This window comes from Gopherus flavomarginatus, chromosome 17 (assembly GCF_025201925.1).
Source record: "Gopherus flavomarginatus isolate rGopFla2 chromosome 17, rGopFla2.mat.asm, whole genome shotgun sequence".
Classification (NCBI taxonomy): domain Eukaryota; kingdom Metazoa; phylum Chordata; order Testudines; family Testudinidae; genus Gopherus; species Gopherus flavomarginatus.
The window spans coordinates 20345577-20368837 of record NC_066633.1 but is presented as its reverse complement, the minus strand read 5'-3'; the positions used below and the strand labels follow the sequence as shown (position 1 = coordinate 20368837).

The 23261-nt window shown below is 55.1% G+C and overlaps 2 protein-coding genes across 3 annotated transcripts; one reads left to right on the top strand and one right to left on the bottom strand.

Annotated features, from left to right (window-relative positions):
- Positions 1–209: 209 nt before the first annotated feature.
- On the top strand, positions 210–16175 carry CLIC3 (chloride intracellular channel 3). The gene is made up of 6 exons (XM_050926429.1): positions 210–343; positions 10789–10898; positions 11771–11896; positions 12288–12394; positions 13131–13306; positions 14572–16175. The coding sequence occupies exons 1-6, from the start codon at positions 227–229 to the stop codon at positions 14731–14733; spliced, it is 798 nt and encodes a 265-aa protein (XP_050782386.1). The 5' UTR covers positions 210–226; the 3' UTR covers positions 14734–16175.
- A 102-nt stretch (positions 16176–16277) lies between these two features.
- PAXX (PAXX non-homologous end joining factor) lies at positions 16278–23203 on the bottom strand. Of its 2 annotated transcripts, none has more exons than XM_050926433.1 (7): positions 20786–20846; positions 20013–20099; positions 19494–19543; positions 19214–19404; positions 18227–18307; positions 17416–17509; positions 16278–16796 (listed from the first exon to the last, which is right to left on the bottom strand). In XM_050926433.1, the coding sequence occupies exons 2-7, from the start codon at positions 20046–20048 to the stop codon at positions 16493–16495; spliced, it is 756 nt and encodes a 251-aa protein (XP_050782390.1). In that variant the 5' UTR covers positions 20049–20099; positions 20786–20846; the 3' UTR covers positions 16278–16492. The 2 variants fall into 2 exon arrangements, with proteins under 2 accessions (XP_050782390.1, XP_050782391.1); XM_050926434.1 differs by lacking the exon at positions 20013–20099 and adding an exon at positions 23048–23203 and having other exon boundaries at positions 16687–16785.
- Between the last annotated feature and the right edge of the window lie 58 nt (positions 23204–23261).

Here is a 23261-nt window from a genome sequence, read left to right as displayed (position 1 = left end):
TTAATTCTTATGGGGAAATTAGATTCACTTAACATCATTTTGCTTAAAGTAGCATTTTTCAGGCACAGAACTACAACATTAAGCGAGGAGTTACTGTAGCTACTGGGTGTGGCGGGTTAGTTTCTGTGCACCAGAACTGGGAGGAAAACAACCCCTGGCCCAGGGTGCTGCACTCTCCCCAGAGAGGAATGTACTTGGAGGAGCTCAGGAAAAGGCGGGGCAGTGCATGAAGGAGCTGTATAAAGACAGCCTGCCTGAGCGTGTGTACTCAGAGCAGCACCTGCCCTTCCAGAGCAGCTGGCAAAGGATGGCCGAGAGCTCCAAACTCCAGCTCTTTGTCAAGGTGAGGGGTGCAGTTGCCGGCTCCATTGGAACTAGGAGAAGGGGCTGGCTAGGGGGATGCTGTAGTAGATGTTGGCTGGATTTGTGCACATCACTGACCTAGAGAGAGTCACTTGTTACTATTGATTCATACCGCTGGCATGCAATGAAGGGGACTGGGAATGATCTTGGAGCCGAGATCCAGGGCGGGAAAGGTTCAGGCTGGCAGGAGGGTCCAGCTGTAACTGCATGAAAATCACCCCTGGGCTCTCTGCCATAGCATGGGCCTTCTCCTTCCAGAGGGCACAACACCTGCCATAGGCTTGGCCAGCGGAACAGAGAGCAGCATGTCTAGAAAGACTCTGGGGAATATTTTCAGACAGGACTTGGTCACATGGAGCTGAAATCCTTAGGCCTTGGACACGTACAGCATGCCAGGTCTCTGTCCTGAGCCAGGGTTGGAATCCACACCGGCCAGTTGGCAATGTAAAGAAAAAATTCACTTGGGGCTAAAATGAAAACGAAAGTTTTGGCGAATCCAAAAAAAAAAAAAAAAAGTGGTTTCAGGTCAGACCCAAATGGTTGGCTTCAATTTTGAGCATTTTAATGGTTTTAAATTTTTTGAAAATAAAATTACAGGAAATTTCAAAACAAAAAGTTATTTTGAATCAAAAAATTGAAATTTGTTGATATTTTGGGGAGATTTTTTGTGGGATTGGAGTTTGTTTGTTTGTTTAAACAAAACAATATGATGGAATTGACATGAAATATTCTGGTGTCACCAAATCTGCATTTGTTGTTTAAAACAAGTTTTGATTGAAAAAATTTGCCCAGTTCTAGCAATGGGGATTGGGTGGAGGGTGCATCGTGGCTGGCCGTATGCCCCAGTGCAGTGGGGGTACGGGTGAATATGAGCAATCCGGGAGGGCACTGGAGGTCGATAGGAATGAGGCTCCACTCAGCTGGTGACACCCCTGGTTTCTTGTGTCGGCGGGATTGCAGGCCTGCACGCTTGAATTTAGCAATGTTGGCAGCTAGTCACAGGTCTCACACTCAGTGTCATGTACCATCTGCCCAACACAGAGCCACCATGTTCCTCGCTTCCCCCAGATCCCGCATCTCTCCCACCCATGGTACCCCATACATAGTCTGCAAGGTACCGCTGCTTCCCCATTCTCTGCATGTCCCCCCAGCATGCCCCAGTAGCACATTCAGCTTGCAGCCATTGCTGGGGATCATTTTGATTGGGGGCAGGTCATGCGGCAGTCTGGGATAGCAGGGATTGGGGTGTGGGGCAGGGCTATGTGGAGGGGCACCAGGCCAAGCTGTGGACAAGTCAGGCATGGGGGAGGGAGAAGTGTGATTGAGCGAAGGGGGCCAGGGGTGGGAAGGGAGACGCAGTCAGACAAACTCATCAGCCAGCCCCTCCTGTGCAGCCTCAGAGCACAGAACCCGTCTGCTCTGCTTCTCCCCCCAGCCCCCGGCCTTCCCACATGCTGCCGCCCCCCGCCTGCCTAGGTCAGCCGTCACTTGGTGTCTCCATGGCTGGGTGTCTCCATCCGCCCAGTGCTCGTTCCCCATTGCATCTAATTACCGCAGCTGCCCGCCTCTGTGCTAGCATGTTCACAGCACACTAGGTGGGAGGAGGGTGTTCAGCTGCCAGGGCCTGTTGGTGTCTGCATGGATCCCACACGCCCTGGGACACTGGCTGCTCCTCAGAGCCAGCAAAACAGCCTCCTTTGCGGAGGAGGGAACTGGGGCTGAGCCCACCAGCCCTGGAGCCAGCTGACTTCATACATCCCTTGGCTCAAGACAGCCGGGCCGTAGCTGCAGGCTCCTGGCCCAGGATACCAGCCTGGCACCCCCTGGTTACTCCTGGCTCCCCATGCCATCTCCCCAGCCCACGCGCCATCCCCAAGCCCCCTCTATCCGGTGGTGCCAAGCGAGCACATGTGCCCATCCGTGTACCCAGGCCTGCAGAGGGGGACTGAGACCACAGGCTGTGCTGCTCCCAGGCCAGCCAGGGTGGGAGCAGGGTTGAGGCAGCCCACACAGTGCGGTGGGGACTGAGCAGGTTGTGGTGCTGACGCACTGTCCCTCCTGTGTCCTGCTAATGCTTGGGGTGGCCACAGCAGCCCTGGGGATGGGAAGAGGGATCCTGAAGAACCTTCACCCCCTGTTTCCCTCCCCCGCTGACCCCACTCATGTCTCTAGCAAACCCTGGAAATCCTGCAGCCCCTGCCCTAGTGCCAGCTGATGGGAAGGGGCTGATGAAAGGCTGAGGAGCAGATCACTGGCGCCTGGCAGCCCTGCTCAATGAGAGCCACCGATCATCCTGCCAGGAGCCCAGCCCTAGCCTCTGGAGCGACTGTGTGCTCATTGCTGGGGACTGCCTGGGGTAGAACGCCCTGCACCACTGCCCAAGCCTCAGGGGCATTTGCATGAGCAAAGCAACCTGCTGATTTCCTGCTGCCAAGCTGGCTGCAGCAAAAGGCAAACTCCTGGTTTGTGGCTGACACCCTGCTAAGATAATGAGCAGAACATCCCTAACCGATTACAGAGCAGAGCACACCCTGCCCAACCCCTTACCTCTGGCAAACCCCAAGCAAGCAGATGTCCTCTCCAGTGCCATTCATCCAGAAGGCTCCTGATGTGTTTCACAGATTTCATCTAGCCTGGGATCCCTACACCTACGAGGCACTGAAATGCAGCCACCTCTGGGGTGGAACAGTTCATGGCAATGCTGTGCCATAGTTTAGGGCAGGACATGAAGAAGAATTCTGTACCAAATGGAAACTGCAGCGGGGATGTCTGGCTGGCAGACTGCACTTAGATCTGCTGGAATTTGGGCACCACCCTATCCGTGTGTTTTTGGCATTATTTGTGTCTTTGAGAGCGAAGAACTGCTGTGGGCCTGTGTGGATTGCAGTGGCAAGGGGTTGGTTATTGGCTAGTTTGGATGGGGCAGTAGAATCATCCAGTGACCCTTAAATAAGCCTGGGAGTCAGGATCTGGGTCTACTGTTTCTGCTACTGATTGTTGTGTCATCTTGGGCAAGTCACATCAGCTGCATGCCTCAGTTTCCCTACCCATAAAAAAGGGACTAGTAATAAACACTTACCTCCCACAGGGCAGTCGTGAGGTTTGATTTAGTAAGGGGCTGGGCATAAATTAGGTAATTTTTGGGGGGGTGATTTTTCAAGCGAGTCCACTCCTGGTAACATTTTGTAACAAACACCCCCACCCCTTAATGTATTACGTGGTTTGTGGTCAGCCCCACAGATGGGTAAAGCACTCTGAGAGCCTCCCATGGCAGGCGCTCTAGACGGGTCAGATAGGATGTGAATGTGCACGTGTTTGCGTCCATTATGTATCTCGCTAATTTGGGCATTCTTGACTGATCGTTGCACTTGGACGCCTCCTAGACTGGTAGGAGTTGAAGGCTGGGCCATGTACCTATCTTAGGTTGGCAATTAGGTTTCAGATTTTACGTGAGGTATTAATGCTCTCCAGACAAATCTTTGATTTGCAGACTTGCTAGAGAGGTGTCAGTATAGAAGGACAAAATCAATGTGCAGAATTCATTCATTTCTACATTTTATCTTCATGCAGGCCCTCCGCTAGGAGAGCAGCCAGCTCCAAAAAGCCCTTGCTTGCTCAGATATTTCTACTTTACACTTACATAAATGTACTTCATTAATGCCTCATAACTCACCTGCAATATACAGTGCATGCAGCATGGGTCACATGCACGTGCAAACATCTCGTGAAATATATTACGGAATCCTATGGCTAAGCTCAGTTTTTGTCTCTCAAAAAGATGCATAAACAGGGGAATCTTGAGCAGGGGTAGAGAGGTTATCTTACCTCTGTTCAGCACCACTGGAATCCTGTGGCCAGTTCTGGTGTCCACAATTCAAGAAGGATCTTGATGAATTGAAGAGGGGTCAGAGACAAGCCACAAGAATAATTAAAGCATCAGAAAACCTGCCTTATAGTGATAGACACAAGGAGCTCAATTTATTTAGCCTACCACAGAGAATGTGAAGGGGTGACTTGGTCATAGTCTATAAGTACCTACATAGGGAACAAATATTTGATACTGGGCTTTTCAATCGAACAGAGAAAGGTCTACCCAAGCCAATGGCTGGACATTGAAGCCAGCAAAATTCAGACAGGAAATGAGGCATAAAATTTTAATAGTGAGAATATCTAACCATTGGGACAATTTCCCAAGAGTCGTGGTGGATTCTTCATCACTGACAATTTAAAAATCAAGACTGGGTGTTTTTCTAAGAGGTCTGCTCCAGGAATTGTTTTGGGGCATTTCTCTGGCCTGTTTTACACCCAGGAAGTCAGATTAAACAATCACAAGGATCCCTTCTGGCTTTGGAATCTATGACCCTCAATTCAAGAGCTGACACATTCTCGAGTAGGTCCCGGGCCTGATTTAAACCCCATTGAACACAGTGGAAACCGCTGACTCTAACAGCCACTGGCTCATATAGCTGTGTCTAGCCTTTGTACTCAGAGACCCAATCAGTTTTGCCCTCTGTCTGTGCCTGTAAGAACATGTATTCTGTGCGATGGAGCTTGTAGTTCACTGCTGCTAACTTGGCTGTAACTGTGCGGCCCAGTGTCCGACACACCGGATGGACCAGACTAGGTGTAACCAGCCCACAGCATCCACCCTGTGACTAGAGAGAAGGGCATGTCCGCTAAGAACAAATTTTGTCATGAAACTCCCTGCGCCTTGGGGATTATTGACCTGCGTGCATCAGCCCTGGCTGTGCCAGAGGCCGCAGGCACCTGCTGGCCTGCGGCCCTCCCAGCTTATCTTGCTGGCTGGGAGGATCCACAGGATCCCTGCTCCAGAGCAGGATTACTGGACACTCCAGTGCACCAGATGGGGATGTTAGACTCGTAGTGGGGAGCAGGAGGGAGTCACTGCAGTGCCTTTCTCTGAGATCCTGCCCCGTGCACTCACAGAGCCAGCCAGGCAAGGACAGAGCAGGGGCCCTGGGCCCGGGAGCTGGACCAGGCTGGCAGAGGCTGGACTCTGATTAGCAGTGCTCTGGGGAAATACGTGCCCGACTTCCGAGTCCCTAGACCTCGCCTGCTCTGCCATGGGAGCGCCAGGCCGCCTGCTTTCGCTGCTGCTTCCGGAAGTGGCTGACACAGGAAGGCCAAGCTGCCCCAAGGCACAGAACTGCGCAGAGTCCGGGGCTGGCAGCTTTGAGCGGTGCTCCTCCATGAGCCAGCGCAGGTCTCCTGGGAGTGCAGCTGCAGGCTCGGTGCCAGCTCTGCTCCACTCAGGGAGAGGAGACAGTTCAGCCAGGGTCTGATTCATTCCCCTTTGGCTCAGTTCTCTGCACCGCCACCGCCGGGAATTGAACAGAGGTGGGGAATGATCCGTGCAGGGCCCCAGCCTGCAGAGGGCACCTGGGCACAATCTGTGCCCCAGTGTGGAGGGAGCACTCGAGCCTCACACTGTACAGGGCTTTGCAGCCCCTGGCTGGGCGAACGTGGGCAGCTGTCACAAGGGGGCTCGCAGGAAAGGCTGACATGGGACGGGGGGCAAGTCTTCCCCTTTGTCTCCAGCAGCAGAGGAACAGCAGAGTCACAGAGCTGGGCCTCAGTCAAGCCCTGGCTAGACGCCCTGTGAAGGGGAGGTGGGACGGGCCAGACCAGTGACAGCAGGCAGGGCCATGGCGGTGGGTGTATGACGGGCTTGGAATCAGGGACCTTGGCTGCAAAGACCCATATCCCACCAGTCTTTCTTCTTGTGTCCTTAGCAAGACACACAAGGCTGGATTCCACTGGGGCAAGGCTCAGCTAGGCCCTTTACTGAGGGGCCAGAGCTTGGGAAGCAGCTTCTAAGAAATGCCCTTAGTTGCAGCCAGCTCAGCTGTGCCCTTCATTCTGGTGACCCTCAGTGCCCTGCCCACCCCGGCAATGGAAGAGGGCAAGGAGTCAGGCCTTGTGCTTTACGGCAAGGGGACAGGTTCAGATCTGTCATGCCGAGGTACGTCCCTTGGGCCCCATTCGCCATGTGGCAGCACTTACACTAGCACAGGGGAGTATAACACACCCACAGTGGGAGCATTTCACACACCCAGGCACCCCTGGAAACGTCGGCACAAGGCAACGGAGTTTCGAGCAGCGCTGCGTGGGGATAGGGTTTGTAATTTCACAGGACAAGTCGGGATTTTGACCTTTTTTTGTTCCTGTTGGAAATGGAATGAAGCCACAATGTTTCGCTGTGACGTGAAATTCCCCCCAATGTTCACTCTGGGGTCCATTGAAACATTTCATTTTGCTAAAATCAAAACGTTTCCGTCCAATTTTGACTTGGCATTTCTGTTCTGAAGCGGCTTTGCAGCGCCATTTCTGAAATGCTGAAAACGATACAAACAGTTCCCTTCCTAAAAGGGGCAAAAGGCTTTTTAAAAACATCTTCCTGCAAAACAAACCTTGCCTCGAAATGAGCCGGTTGCCGCGAAACGTTTCGCTTGCAACAAATCAGTATTTTCCAGTGGAAAAACATCTTGTTGGAGTATCTGTAAAAGCTGCTCTAGATGTACTGTAACTGAGGTCAAAGTCTAGCCCAGGTTTTTAATAATCCGGCAGCCTCACCCCGCGCATGGTTTCAGTGGTATAAATCGGAGGCTGCGTACCAACGTCCACAATCCAGGTAAAAATCGAGTCCTGCCCTCCCCACTGAAAGGGGAGCTGTGCCAAGACCATGGGGGGAGCCCGGAGCGCTGTGAAGTGATATTCAGCAGGATTGCTCGGGCCTTTCGTTTGATATGTCACTGGGAACAACCACACCTTGTTTTCCTTTCTCTCCCTCACCAGCCAAGACGCAGCCTTGTTGCCCCCAGAAGCAGAACTTGCCTGTGGTCTGTCCTTCTGACAGCCATGGGCCTGTGTGGAGGGGCATTAGCCTTGCTGCTGCCAATGCTAGTCCACTTCCAGCTGGTGCAACTGGCCCCTCAAGATCAGGGGCACAAACTCCACCCACTAATCTAAAGGGATAGCACTGGTTAAACAAAGTCTCCCTTGTCCCCTGAGAGATTAACAATACACTGATCATCTTCTTCCTATGGCTGATGAGAGCAACAACTATGGTTTTACACTCAGAGGATTAAGCCAGATAATTGTGTTAGGAGTAGCAAAGTGTATCACTCTGATGCGTCCTTCATATGCGGGAATCAGGCACTGAGTAGTTATATGTTCCAGGGTCTCTTCTGGGTGACCACAGTCACACGCTGGAGAATTTTGAATTTTCCCTTTGTGCAGCAAGTAGCCGCATTTGCCACGGTTTGTGTGTATGTGGTTTAAGGTTGCCTTATGTGGTGCTGAGGGACGTCGCTGAGGTCCTGGTGGATGGGGAGATGTTCATTCTTCTTGATTTGCTGGACTTACCGGAGGGTTGCAGCATCGTGGCAAACGGGTGGGGGAGTGATGTGTGACAGCATGGGTAGCCAGGGTGCTGGGGTCAACTTGAGGGTTCCAAGGATTCACCGCATTGCTGTGTGCAGATGGACATCAACAAGTCGAGTGTGGCTCCTTCTGGTGCAAAGTACTCTGCTTTGGAGTACACAGGGGCCACCATTGTGGTCCGTAGCACTGATGCTGAAGCTTCCCAGCTTGCGCCTGCCATTTTATGGACCAGGTTGACCCTTGTCTTCATCTTAGCAGCTGCCATCTCCAGGTGGTCATGGAAGGTTAGTGAGCAACCCAGCTTCACTTTGAGACAAGTCGGAGTGGGGTCATGTGGCACAGCGTTGCCGCAGAAGGTCACTTTCAGGGTGCGCTTAGCATTCCCGTTATCAAGATGGGATACAGTGACTGCTTGTTTGTGGGGGGATTGGCTTGAGCCTCCATTTCTGGAGATATTCCTCCCTGGTCCGTCCCATTCAAGGTGGACTCAATGTCTTGAAGGTGCTTCTTGCATTGCCAGGGCAAGGTCAATTGCATCTGCAAATGTACATGACTTGGCTGGTGGCATGTCGCTCGTGTAGACATTGGAAGGCATGTGCGTGAGTTCTGAGCCTTGTGGCAGCCCGTTGTTGAGGAGCCGGGGCGAGCTGACTTTGTCATCCAAATGGACATGTAGCCGCCTACTGCTCAGCATCGGCCATAGCAGGCAGTGTTTTGAGACAAGGGATGACCCGGCCTTGCAAGCTTCAGCATCAGGCCTTTAATCCAGACCCTGTCATAGGCCTCTACAAAGGCTGCACCGGTCTTGGTTTTCTTCTGGAATTTGGCCTTGATGTGCATTCCAAGGGCCAAAACTTGGGCGCAGCAACTGCGTTTAGGCCACAATCTCTCTTGTTCTTCAGGGATCAGACTCGACAAGAGGATGATACATCCCAGGAGTTTGTAGGTCATGCACAGGAGTGATATCAGCCTAGAGCTTCCCAGGTCATCGGTTGGCTTGCCTGGTTTGAGCATGGCCATTACTATCACCTCCTGCTAGGCTTTTGGGATGCATCCAGATTCCACGGTTTTGGTGTCATTTCGCCAGCCAATGGAGTCCCTTAGGGCCTAGTTGATGAAGGAATGTGAGTGGGATACCATCTCAACTGGCCTCCTTTCCTTGCTTGATTGCAGCTAAACTCTGTATTTCATCTGTGCTGCTGGTGTTGGGGTCTCGTGGAGGGATTGAGGTTATTGCTCGGTGTAGCTAAGGATGGATCTCTCTCTTGGTGTTTTTGTCGAGCAGTCCTTTTGTGCTCTCCGCTGGTTTGGACACTGTGGAGTTGGGCCAGACTTCCAAGGTCCAATATCCTGTCGGATTAGTGGCTCCAAGATGCCGTGGCGGGCACAGCGATTGGAGTGTGTGAAGTCCAGACCTTCAACACATTCAATCAACCGCTGGCATCTGGCTGATTCTGTACACTCTAGCAGGGCCTTCGCAACTTGACTGGTTGTTCTGCCAGAGCAGGTCCTGGGCCCCGGGGATGCACTTCCTGGCAGTGATGGCAAGGAGGCCAATGAACCGGCGATAACATTCCAGTGTTGCAGGGATTCGGATCACTGCTTTTTGCATGGCTTCGCTATAACAGTCCAGCCGGCTTTGGCCAGGTTCTGCCATGGAAATTGTTTAGAGAGAATCACGGGGATTTCGATGTGCCGTAGGTGGTGATGCACCTGTGCTGGCTGTTGGGGAAGTCAGAAAGTATTTTGATCTTTGGCAATGATGGTTGTAGTCACATTGCCAGAGAGCAGAGTGGAAAGTTGCTCGCAGTTTGGGATCGTCATTAGAACGGACTTCAAGAATCAAGGGCCAGATCCTTCCCTGGTGCAAAAGGGCAGATGTAAATGACTAGATTGGCGCGATGGTGATTTACACCAGCTCTCTGCAGCCTCACCATGTTACACCAGCCGAAGATCTGGGCCCAAAAGTATTTTCAAGCCTTTCTGTTGTTTGTTCCTGTCTCCCATTTCCCTCCATTCAGTCAGTGCTGGGAGCCTTCCTCCTTGCTGCCGGCCTGTGGCCTTGCTGGCTCTCCTGCGTTACTAGAGAACATGCCGGCTCTGCCCCTTGGGTACTCACTTGTGTCATACGCTAGTGTTTCACACTCCCCCACACAGCACATGGTGCAAGGCCAGAGAACTGGATCCAGTGGCATTTGACCTCCTCAACTGCAAAGGATCAGTTCAGTGCCAGAAATTGCCCCTTAGCACTGATATTTTAAGATCTGGGCCATGAAGACTTGGCTGCTCACAGTAAAATCCCATTTTTCATATGCAAACTAAACAGGAAGGGATTTTTCATAGCCACGCCCAGCTTGTCTCCCTCCAGGGCATGGGGAGGTTATTTCAGAAATAGGAGAATTTTCTACCTGTTGGGAAAAGGATGAAAATTCGTAGTCAACTATTTTTGCTTTGGGAAGGGGGGATACCTGGAAGGTTCTATTATGAGACTGGTCGCTGAGTCATTGTCTCTTTTAGAGGGAGTCACTGCTGCATCGTGACTCATTTTCCCCATCTGTATAATGGGGAGGCTGATTCCAGCCCAACGGCCAAAGGCTACTCCGGAGGAATTTACATCCCCCAGCGCTTTACAAGCTGTGACTGGTTGATGCACATCTCTGTTCTCCCCAACCCCCTAGCCCCACCCCCGGAGCTGGATCAAGGAGTGTCACAAAGAGACGGAGCCAAAGAAATCATCCCAGATCCAGAGAGCCTGGTTTTTGGGGCATAGGCCCATCTCCAATCTTAACCCCCATTATACAGATGGGAGAAACTAGGGCACAGAGAGGCTCAACATGAAATCCAACTTGTGCAGCACTGTACCATGAGGGAAAATCCTTCCTGACCCCAGCCAGCCATGGTGGTTGGCCCTGAGGCATGAGTGTGGCACCTCCTGGTGAGCAATGGTGATGCTGTTCAGGGACACTGGAATGGCAGTGCTTCCTGATTTTCAGCTCACTAAGCATCGCTCTTGTCTCCCAGGCGAGCGACGATGGGGAGAGCATCGGGCACTGCCCCTTCTGCCAGCGCCTCTTCATGATTCTGCTGCTCAAGAGGATCCCCTTTACTCTGACCACAGTGGATATGAAGAGGTGAGGACGCAATGGGAACCATGGAATATGCTCAGCACAGCCCCAGGACGCTACCCCACCCACTTCCATGGTTTTACCATTGAGCGTCCTGCCAGTCCCCCAACTCCCCCTTTCCTCTGGCAGTGCGTCTGCCTGGCTGACTCACACCCAGCACTGTGGCTGTCAGCTCCATGACTGTGCCAAACTGCCCCGGGATCAGGGTGGAAGTGCCACACAGACCACGAGATCAGAGAGCACAAATTCCCCCTTCCCCACCCCCGACTGCCCAGCCCCCTGCCCCCCACTCACCCAGCCCTTAATAAAGAATTGCCGAGGCGGCATGTACAGCTGCGGGTGGGAGGAGGGTTGGAGGCTCCTGTTGCAATCATTCCCAGCACGCTCATGGAGCACGTCTGGAAAGCCTGCGGGCAGCACTGCAGGGCTGGGAACGTGGCCCTGGCTGCTGTCTGGTGGGACAATGCTGCAACCCCCACCCTATCGCCAGTGCCAAGGAGGGCGCATCCCTCTGTCAGAGCCCTGAGGGAAGCCCCTTCCCACAGCCAGAGCTCCTGGGCACCCGCTTCCCACGGCAGGAGCCCCGTGCAGTCGGCCGGTTGGAGGGCAGTCACTAAGCAGGGATAGCAGTCGCGGGCGCTTAGCCCTTAGGGGGGCCAGGACAGACAGCTGGGTCTGTCTCCCGTGTGGCAGTGCTGGCCAGTAACCGGCATCAGGGCAGCTGGAAGCCATTGTATCATTGCCCTCTGCAGCCAGGTGGGCAGGCCAGCAGCTGGTCCGCACCCAGCAGGAGGGTGACCAGCACCTGCTGCCCTCTTCCCCAGCAAGCCCCCTGGCAATGCCTGGGGTCACCGACAGCCTCTGCCCTCCCTCTGCAGGGCCCTAGATGTGCTGAAGGATTTTGCCCCAGGAGCCCAGCTGCCTGTGCTGCTGTATAACGGAGAGCCCAAAACCGACACCAACAAGATCGAGGAGTTCCTGGAGGAGACCCTGGGCCCCCCAAAGTGAGTGGGATCAGCCCTCCCCCAAGAGCTGGACGTCCCATGTGGGCACAGCAAGGGATCAGCCCCATAGGGGAGTCGGGCCGGGGGCATCAATCCAGAGGGGGGAAAGAGGGGAGAGGAGTCCCTGCAGTGATGGGAGGCAAGGTGGGCTGGGAAATCGGGGCCAGGCAGGGTGTGAGGGTCAAGGAGGCACAGGTGGGACCAGCGGGGGAGGATGAGGGGAAACCACGGATGGGGGAGGGAAACAGGGCGAGAGAGGAGACCAAGCAGGCCAGAGGGGAGGGAAGCAGGGACGGTTCTCAGGGCATCGCAGTGAGCTCTGGTGCCCAGGGCAGAGGGGCACTGGCTGAGCCCACAACCCCCTCTCACTCCCTCCCTTTGCCTCCTGCAGCTTCCCCAGTCTGGTTCCCCGGTACAAGGAGTCCAGCACGGCCGGGAACGACATCTTCCACAAGTTCTCCGTGTTCATCAAGAACTTGCTGCCGGCCCAGGACGAGGGTGAGGACGTTGGCTCACCAAGGGATGGGAGGGGTGTGTGTGTGTGTCCACATGCAGCCGGGTGGGGGTAACACCACTGCCACCACCAGAGCCCAGTGATCCCCATGGCACTGCATGTACCGGCTGCTGCATCCCGTGCTGTGTTCCTGGAATCCAGTGGGATCCCCTGCACACATGGGACAGGACAGGGCGAGGGGCCATATTCACCCAGCAGCCTCCCTGACCTCCTTGCAGCTGAGCGAGGCCATGGTCCAGCCCCTCCTCTGCTGCTGGCCCTTGTCATGGCACAGACTGGGTGTGGGAGGTGAAGGGCTGACTCCAGAGGGGCTCCCCCTTCCCCCACCAACACGGGTCAAGTCTGCCCTGGAGGGGCTCCCCCAAGAGGTTGGAGGGGGTTCATGCCCTGGAGCATGCAGCCATCTGCTGCTCTACCCAGCCCCTGCTAGAAACCCAGGGGTGGGGATAGCCGGGGGCCCTCACTACCCTGGTGTCTGGGTGTTGGGGGGGTTACCCCCATTCTGGGGGTGACTAGTGAGGCTGGCAGGCTGGCTCCACCCCACAGGAAATGCCACCTCCCCCAGTGTGCAAATGCCCAAGAGCCCCCCCACCCCAGACCCTCTCTGCACAGGGAGGAGGGGTGCCAGCAGTGCTGTGTCACTTGAGGACCCCCGTGCTCCCCCTGCCCCTTCCTGGGCAGGTGCCACCTGTGCAATGATGCTCTGCCCTCCCCTCCCAGTGCTACAGAAGAACCTGCTGAAGGCCCTCCTGAAGCTGGACCGGTACCTGAGCACCCCGCTGGAGTACGAGCTCATCCAGGACCCCAGCCTCACTGTTTCCCGCAGGAGGTTCCTGGACGGCGACCAGCTGACACTGGCCGACTGCAGCCTGCTGCCCAAACTGAACATTGTCCATGTGAGTATGGGTGCCCCGGGGGGCGGGACCGGCACAGCCACCGCCAGCCCCCCCACCATCCCCAATCCGTATGGCACCCTTCAGCCACCACCTCTGATCTGGGTGGGACCCCCACTGCCACCACCAGCCTCTCCAATCCATATGCCACCCTCCAGCCACCACCCTCTACCCAAGTGGGGACCCCCACAGCCACTGCAAGCCCCCTCACCATCTCCAATCCATACGGCACCCCGCCCCACCAGCCACCATCCCTTACCCGGGTGGGACCCCACAGCTACCACCAGCCCCCCGACCAGCCCCAATCTATATGACCACCCCACCATCTCCCACCCATATGCCCCCCCAGCTGACAGCCCCCCCACCAAACCGCACCCATATGTCCCCCCCACCTACCACCAGCTCCCCCATCATCCTCCACCTTTATGACCTCCCCAGTCACCACCTACCTCCCCCCTCCCACTCTTCCCCTCCTCCCCACCATCTAGCACATCCCCTTCCCCCACCCCCCCATCTGTGATGGCCTACCACCCTCCATTCTGCCCCCTGCCCTGCGCACCAGGCCCCCCTTGCCCGAATGAGTTTCTCTGACACGGGAGCGGATTGAGATCAGACCCCAGGAGTCAGGCAGCTCTGGGCTCTGGCACAGCGTGCTTTAGTCAAGCCTGCGAGGAGCTGCTATGGGGAAGGTGGGTTAGCCATGGGGCCACAGGGGCTTCCCAGGGCCAGGGAGGTTGGGTTAGCTGAGCTGGTTAGCTGTGGGGGTGGGCAAGGTGGGTTAGCTATGGGGCCAGCCTGGAGCTGGGTGGGTTAGCTGTGGGGGCAGGGTGGATTACCGAGGGAGTTTAGGGGTCTGTCCCAGGCCAGGCTGGTTAGCTGTAGGGGCAGGCAGGGTGTGTTAGACAAGGGAGCATGGGGGCAGCCCAGCGCTGGGTGGGTTAGCCAAGGGGGGCATGGGCATAACCTGGAGCTGGGCAGGTTAGTCAAGGAAGTGGAGCAGCCCAGAGCTAGGCAGGTTAGCCCAGGGCGCAGGCAGGATGGGTTAGCCAAGGGGGCACAGGAGTGGGGACTATCCCAGGCCAGGCAGGTTAGCTGTGGGGGCAGGCAGGGTAGGTTAGCCCAGTGGGGGCACAGAGCCAACCCAGAGCAGGGCAGGTTAGCTGAGGGAGGTGCAGAGCCTTGTGGGGCAGGTGAGGGGGCCAGCCTGGGATGGGAGGCGGATTTGTCCATTGGGACACACTCTCCATTCACCCCACCTCTGTCCCCAGATCGTGTGCAAACACTACCGGCAAGTGGGGATCCCCCAGGAGCTGCACGGGGTCTGGCGCTACCTGGATAGCGCCGGCGAGGCCAAGGAGTTCAAATCCAGCTGCCCCAACAGCAAGGAGATCGTGCAGGCCTATCGCACCGTGGTCAGGCCGCTCAAGTAGGCAGAGCCTGACTCAGCCTGGCACTGCCCTGTGCCCACTGCTCACAGTACCAGTGCTGGAGAGGGGCCTGGGGCTGCCCTGCCTGGCCTGGTCCTTCTTCATCTCTCTGCCTTGCTGTCCATGAATGTCAGACAAGGGTTGAGGGAACCGGAGCCACTGCCCCTCTCGCCTCTCCTGGGCTTGCAGCCTTGGGGCTAGGCCAGCCTGGACTCCTGTGGGGCAGAGGAAGCCACATCCCCTTCGCCAGTCAGGACTCAGCAGCAGAACACAGGACAGGATGGGACCTCCTGGCTCCTCCAGCCCAGTCACCCTCCTCTTCCCATACTTCTTGGGGGCAGGGGGGCTCATTTGGCACCTCTTCCTCCCTTCGCCCCATGCAACCCTCATTTCTCTCCTGCCGCCAGAGACTCCTCCTGGCAGCCTAGCTAACACTCTCCTTTCAGCTCCTACTCCACCAGCTGCAGAGAGGGCAGCCTCAGGCTCTGCCCTGGCATGGCGTCAGGGCAGAGCGGCTCTGAGTACCAGCTGGGGGCCCTGTCAAAGCTAGGGGCCAGCCCTGTCTATACAATAGCACGGCCGGAGGGGACAGGAATTGTAAAGCAGGAGTGGGGCAGACAGCAAACTTTGGGAAGGAGCCTTCCAACATCCCGGAGCTCAGCTGAGGGCAGGGCAGGGCAGCTGGACCCAGCCTGTGGAGGGAGCCGGGCAGAGCAGATGAGCCCAGGAGAGGTGAGGGGCAGAGAAGAGCAGTGGGGGCCCAGAAAGTTGCATGACCGTCCCCTGCTGGGCTCAGCCACACTCTCTCCAAGGGTGCTGCTGGCTGTGCCCTGTCGGCACACGCAGTGAGTCCAGCACTGGCTCAGGTCTGCCTACTTAGAAACAGGCCAGGCTGAGACAGCGCCCCAGAAGCCAGCAGGGGAGATGGGGGCCGGAGCACCCACAGCAGCCCTGGCAGCAGACGCTGACCCCAGCAGACGATCATGTGGGGCAGGGGCTGGGCTAGTGCAGCCATTGCAGGGAGCCCGTGTGGCCTCACCCCAGCCTTTGAAGATCAGCGCAGGGCCCAGGATTGCTGCGCAGGGCTCAGGAAGCCCTGCGTGGCTAGTCGGACTGCCACAGCGGGGCTGCGGGCTGGTGCCTCCTGGCTCCCAGCATGCTCAGCCCAGTAGCCAGAATGAGTTCAACTGGGAATGAGTCTGTCCCCTCCACATTCTATGGGGGAAGGAAGGGAACCTGTATTATGTCAGAGCATTTAAAAATCAATAAAGAGGAAAGCAAACAGGTGCTGATGTCATGAATGAACAGCCTGCCATGGAGATGGGGCAGGGCTCAAGGGCAGAGTCTCACCCCCCTCCACCCCAGCTCCATTCTGCCACAGGGAGAGGGGCACAAGGTGGTAGATACATCTCCGCCTCCACAACAGCCCCGCAGACTTCAGACCCTGACCCTTGATAGTGCCTCCCTACAGCCCAGCCCGCCACTGGGCCATAAACACCCCCTGCACGTGGAGTGGGATCTTTGCAGGAGAGACAATCCGAGCAGGCTGGAGTCATGGGTTTATTTCGAATAAGTTACGGACACACAGCGCGGAGTTAAAACATTGGTGGAAAAGTCATTAAAAATGTAATTCATGATAAGCCCCTTGCATGGAGCGATGGCGACGGCCTGCCAGCAGCGGGGTTCTGAAGGGAGCAGCTGGGAAGCGTGTGCTCGACCCCCTGGTGTGCGCTTCGAGGAGGGCAGCGACTCTGCCCAGAGCTCAGGGCCTGGCTCTGCTCCCCACCCCAGCTGCATGGCTCGTGGTTGTAGAGGAGGGTTCCTGGCCCTCAGATTGCAAGTGCCACGTCCACTCCCCACGATGCGGTTGAGCACAGGGCTGGGCAAGGCTCTCAGCATTCACACACGGTGCTTGGCAGGAGGCTGGACGTTCATAGGTAGGGCGGTAAACTAGTCTGAACAACTCATTAAAAAGCTTTATTAAGGGGACACGCATCAGACGGGTCCAGGCTGGATCAGGAGTCTTCAAAATCCACCCCGGTCGGTGCCTTCTTACTGGAAGAGAACTGGGGTTGCCAACTTTCTAATTTCTGAAAACCAGACCCTCTCTCTCATCCTGTCTCTTCCCCAAGGCCCCACTCCTTGCCTCGCCTTGTCCCCTGAGGCCCTCCTCCCTCATTAGCTCAATCTTCTCCACCTTCCTCCTCCACCAGCTGGGCTCCCTCTGCTCTGGGGCCAGGATGGGAGATGCAGCCTGATGTGGAGCCTGCTGTCTGCCTGCCCATGATGCAGGTAGTGCAGGTAGGAAGGAGGTGGCCATGGCTGAGCAGGAGCTGCTGCAGGTTGATGTCCCAGCACCTCCCTCCCCCTCCCGTCCATGGTAACTGGACTTGTGGTGTCCATTCAATACATCTAACTGGACACGTGGCCACACTAAAGAGAACAGAGAAAGAGGTTGAGTTGCTGGCTGCAGCACTTAGACAAGCAAACTCAAAAGGCCCATATTGGCAGCTCTGCAGCTGCAAGCCATCGTCCAAACCCCTCCTGGTTGAGGCTACCAGGCAATGGCATAGCACGTGTTTGTCCAGGTTGGCTCCAGGTGGCCATTGCAGGTCATTGGGTGCAGGCAGTGACCTGGGGCTAGGGCTCAGAGGCTGGGAGAAGAGCAGACTATGGGGGAATTACCTTTTGAATCCCGGGTTAATTAGCGACTCTCCTGGGACTCGTCTCTTGGCTGTCACGGCTGAGCCGCCTCCCCTGTTCTTCCTGGGACTCAGGTCTGCTCAGAAAGGATGAGAGCTGCTGGTCAAAGTGCTGCTGAGGCCAGGCCAGGGTGAAACCTTGTGTGGCGACATTAGGCTGCATTTACTCAGCCTGGGAGCCACAGAGAACCACGGGGTCTGTCTGTGGCCAGTGGCCTCTATAAAGCCATTACTGGCAAGCCACCAGGGACATGCCAAGCCTGTGCTTTTGGGCAGGAGGGTCCCAATTCCATCCTTGCTGCTGTTGCTGAGTGCCAGGTTGCCCCACTGAGTGGCAGAGGCGCTCCTGGTTGTCACCAGGTTTAAGGTGGTGTTTAGAGAGGGACGTGCTCCTAGTGAGCTTTGCTGGAGTGACACTGGCTTGAGAGCAGAGTCAAACGAAAAGGCAGGATTGTCTCAGTGCCTGGCAACGTTCCCACCATGAATCCAGTTGGAGGGACATTAGAGCAACGTTGGCCAGTGTGCGGTATTGGTAGTGGGTCTGACACAGCACATGCCCCACGGCTGAGTTGTCATAGTCAGAAGCGAACTTCTCGATTCCCTCACTTTCAGTGACCATCCGTGAACCCCAACATTGCATTAACATTGGGGGAGGGGCATTTAATGGGGAGTGGTGGTGTCTAATTCATGGTGCACCAGGGAGTTCTGGAGAGTGAATGTATCCAACAGCAAGAAACTTTGTGGAGCAAATTGCAAGCAGGGCAGCAAAATCCTGACAACCAACCCATCCCTACCTGGAATCAACAGCCTTTGGCTCTGCAGCCGGTTCTTCTCTGGACTGCATGAAGCAGCAGCAGCGGCAGCATCCTCTGCAGCTAGGAGAAGGAGACAGCCGACATCTGGTCAAGGTTTGCCCCAGATGCAGCGTACACGGCCCCATGCTCCCAGATCAGCTGCTGCGTGCAGTGGTCAGCACCACCCGGGAGGAGGTGCAGAGCAAATGGGAGAAGGGCGAAGTGCACGAGGGCTTAGAGTGATGCTTCCACAAATGGACTTGAAAATGCCATCCTCCCCCCGAGCTGTGTTCTCCTCCTAGTGCCTCCCCCATCACCCTGCCCTGCACCCCGCAATGGGTCACCATCAAATTCCCAGGGCATGGTGCCAAAAAGGTCCCTGTTTGCACTCTGTCATCTCCAGCTGGGTTGTTATATTTACCTTCTCCTCGTATCCATCTGCCCGAACAGCCAGCAAACCGCCACAGGCCTTTACTCTTCTGTGGCCAACTGAGGTCCTGGCAGGCTCCAGCTATAAACCAATCCAACTATGGCTTCTCACCAGCCCTTCACACTCCCAACTTCTGCACCCCTCTCAGAGCAACAGCCCTGAGGGCTGGGCCCCCTTCCATGACTGTGTGTGGGAGAGGCGACGGGGGATGCAAGTTACCCCAGACTCAGAGGAGGGCAGCACAACCCCATCCGCACCCCCAGCACATCCCCACTCCGAGACTGGCTCTGCACCCCAGCGTGCTGTCCACACACAGGCTGGCCCAGTCTCAGCTTAGTTTTCCAAGTGCAGGTAAAACATTTTCCTCCATTACAGGTGGCCAAGGTGCAGCCACCTCCAAGCACCAGCTTCCCACACACCCCGAGGGCCATAATAAGGAACCTGCCCATGCCCATCCCTGAATTAAAGTGGTGGGCAGCAGATAGTAAGATAATGACAGCTGAAATCAATGGTCCCCTTCCCCGACTCCAAAGAACGCGCCCACACACACATGGTACCTTCAAGACGTTTCTCCAGGCTGCTGACACACCCCACTAAACCAAACATCAGTGCCTGCAACTGTTTCCTAGCTTCAGAGCAGGGTAGCTTGAATAGGTCAAAAGTCAAGCTCCGGGTACCTTCCTTCAGCTGCAGGCTGGCTTTGCTGTCATGCACTGTCAAGGCAGCTGCTCTGTGCTCAAAAGCTTCTCTGTGCAAGGAAGAGATTGGAGTGAGACAAGGGTCTCCAGACCCACTGGAACAAGCCCTGATTATTCATTCCCAGGTGGAAGATCTCACCTGAACTTTGTGCTGTAATCTTCAGAAGGACACATCCCACTCCAGGACTTCTGAAAGAGAGAGACCCCCAGAAGGCAGCTTAGCCGTCAGTGACAGACACAAGGGGCCTGATCCCGTTCTGCCGCGTGCAGCCCCTTACACCAGTGAGCGCAAAGTGCACACTGATTTTACAACCACTCTGTACTGGTAGAAGCAGCCATACAAGGTGAAGGCCAAAGGCACATCAGGCCCTAGAGTTAATGGACTGGCATTGAGCTATTTCACAGCGACTCCATCACACTGGCCTCTTCGCTGTAGAGAGGATGATTCCTTCCTCCCACTGAAAGATTAGTGACCAAATGACTGCTGGATGACCTCACAGCGAGCAAGTCCCCCCCGGGGTACATGGAGCGCATCGTTACAGCTACCCGCACTGCTACAAATGCAGGCCTTGTTTCTAAGTTGAATTTGTCTGGTTTTAACTTCCAAATGCTAGTTCTTGTAGTGCCTCCTCCACTAGACTGAAGAGCACTTCGGTACCTGGTTTTTAACTCCTCCATTAAGGTACTTGTACATAGGTTTGGAAAGATGTAATGTTTGTGGACATCAGTAAACACTGATTTCTGCCTAAGGACACAAACGGATGAAAAATATTTCCATTGATGATAATCAAAACTTAAGAGATAGGCAAAGTAAGAAAAATACCACCTGAGAACTAATTAGAGGTTGATTGAAGGATATTTACTTTGTATCTTTTGACATGTGATACTGACAATCTGAGTTTTAATTGTTATAAAGCTTTAACTTTTTTAATCTCAACATCAACTGTCATTTAATTATTGTCTGACCCGCCCCAAATTTCCCACAACTGTGAAAATTTAAATAAGTGAAAATATGAAAAAATTCTTTAAAATAAACATTATTATCCATCAGAATTACAAAAAATAAAAACTGAATTCTGCAAGCCTACTTTTACAGCCACAGTAATTATCAATGATTGTTTCTAAAAGCTTGGATAATAACCCTTTAAAGTTATAATTAGAGACTTTGGTTTGCTTATGATTATTTTTTCCTGATTTTCTCTGCTTATTTTCAGGCCTAGTGCGATGTTTTTAAAGGAGCCAAACTGCCGCTTTTTAATCCATGTTTTTAAAACATTGCTCTCCTTAAATTATAACGGATGTATGAAGTTTAACATCCCCCTCAGCCCTGCCATATTTGCAGGTCCCCTTTAAGTTGACTTGATGTGTGTGGTACCACTGTGACTAGCATCTCAGCCACCCAAGGTTGGAATCTGCACAATTGCTACCTACGTGACCCTCCAGCTTCTCCAGGGTGAAATCCGTACTCCACACCTCGGATGCATTGGTTACACTGGGGAAACAAGATGTGATGAAGTTAAAGGGACATTATCAACATGATATCTAGCCCATTAAAAAAAAAAAAAAGGTTGAAGTAGTTTGGGGCACTATGCCAGCTCTCAGCACCCCATGCCAGCGGTGCTTTTTACAATCACACTGTCCTGTGTTTAAGAATTGTTTTACTCTCTCCTTTTACTCTGGGGAAGACAGGCCCAAACAGGGGAAAGTAACAACTGCTGGGAACTGATTACACCAGGGAACCAGTGACCTGTAGGACACACAGAAGGAAGCTATTTCTCGAAACTCTTTCAGACATAGCCCTGGGTGTCAGCTGTAACAAGAGCATGTCAAACATTCAGACAGAAAAGCAATTTCTAGTTGTTATCCCTTTAATATAAACAGCAAGGCAGTTCAAATCGAGAGCCTCGTATTCTCCTTCCTCAGTGGTCCCTTTATAACCCCCGGACAGTGAAGAGGGGCCCTAAGTCAAGCCCAGATGCAATTTAGGGCCCCTTTAATGACTCAGGATCTACAACCCATCCTGGACAATGATCCCACACTTTCACAGGCCTTGGGTGGCAGGCCAATCCTTGCCCACAGACAACCTGCCAACCTGAAACATATTCTCACCAGTAACTGCACACCACACCATAATAACTCTAGCTCAGGAACCAATCCATGCAACAAACCTCGATGCCAACTCTGCCCACATATCTACACCAACGACACCATCACAGGACCTAACCAGATCAGCCACACCATCACTGGTTCATTCACCTGCACATCCACCAATGTAATATACGCCATCATATGCCAGCAATGCCCCTCTGCTATGTACATCGGCCAAACTGGACAGTCTCTACGGAAAAGGATAAATGGACACAAATCAGACATTAGGAATGGCAATATACAAAAAACCTGTAGGAGAGCACTTCAACCTCCCTGGCCACACTATAGCAGACCTTAAGGTGGCCATCCTGCAGCAAAAAAACTTCAGGACCAGACTCCAAAGAGAAACTGCTGAGCTTCAGTTCATCTGTAAATTTGACACCATCAGCTCAGGACTGAACAAAGACTGTGAATGGCTAGCCAACTACAGAACCAGTTTCTCCTCTCTTGGTTTTCACACCTCAACTGCTAGAACAGGGCCTCATCCTCCCTGATTGAACTGACCTCGTTATCTCTAGCTTGCTTGCTAGTACACATATATATACCTGCCCCTGGATATTTCCATTACATGCATCTGAGGAAGTGGGTATTCACCCACGAAAGCTCATGCTCCCAAACGTCTGTTAGTCTATAAGGTGCCACAGGATTCTTTGCTGCTTTTACAGATCCAGACTAACACGGCTACCCTCTGATACTTTAATGACTCCCTTTGTGCTGCTAGGTGGAGGGGAAACTGAGGTCCAGGCCCTGGCATTCGTTTTTTAAAAAGGGCGCACATTTTTAGATACCGAGTTCACACAGATCTGGCCTGTCCAAGATTCCCACCTCGAGTTAGTGGGAATCATTTGGGGGTTGAATTGAAACTCTTCCCTTGCGCGGTTTGCCACGGGTGCAGGAGAGACTGACCCGGGCGGAGTCACGGCTCCATTGTCCCAAGGGAGCCCCCCCCAAAGAGAGAAAACGCCGCGGAAATAGCGAAGAACCAGGCCGGCTCTGGCCTCCGAGGCGCTACTGACGCGGGGAAACCAGCGGCACGTCTGGACCTGGGGCTCCGCATCAGCCCAGCCCTGCCCGGCCCTTTAACCCCACACACTGCAGAACCCAGCTGGGACATCGAGCCCGCCCCGCCGCCAGGCCGCTCCAGCCACGCGCGGGGGCTTGGGGGCGCTGCCCCCGGGAAACCCGCCCGCCCCACGGGCCGCGTCCGAGGGGCAGGAGCCAGCTCCCGGCCGGTAGAGGGGCCTGCGCCGCAGCGTCTCCAGCGCCACCGGCCCCGGGGTGCAGGACCCCGCCGGTTTGGCCCAGGCCCCCCCCCCCGAAGCCGGCTGCCCACCCTGGGAGGCGGAAGAGCTGCCGCTCCTGAGGCCCGGGGCGGCGGGGGGGGGGGGTTCCCCCGAGCTGGGGGCTCATAGCGGCGCCCCCTCCAGCTGGGATGCGATCGCAGGGCTCCAAGCCCCCCCGAGCCCCCCGGCTGGAAGGGGGGGCTCCCTGCAGCCCCGCGCCCACCCCGGGGTGCCGGGGAGGGGGTCAATGCCCCGCACTTACTAGACATTGAAGCCGCTGCTCTGCGGCGCGGCGCAGTAGCACAGATACTGGTGCCCCCCGTGCCACAGGGCGTGGAAGGGTCCCGCGGGCTCGGCCATCGCGGGGGGACCCGGGGCTGGGGGCTGCTCCCCGACAGAGGCCAGGGCAGGAAGGGGCGGGGCGAGCGCGTCTCTTTAAACCTCCCCGCCGAGCTTAAAGGGGACGCGGCGGGGCG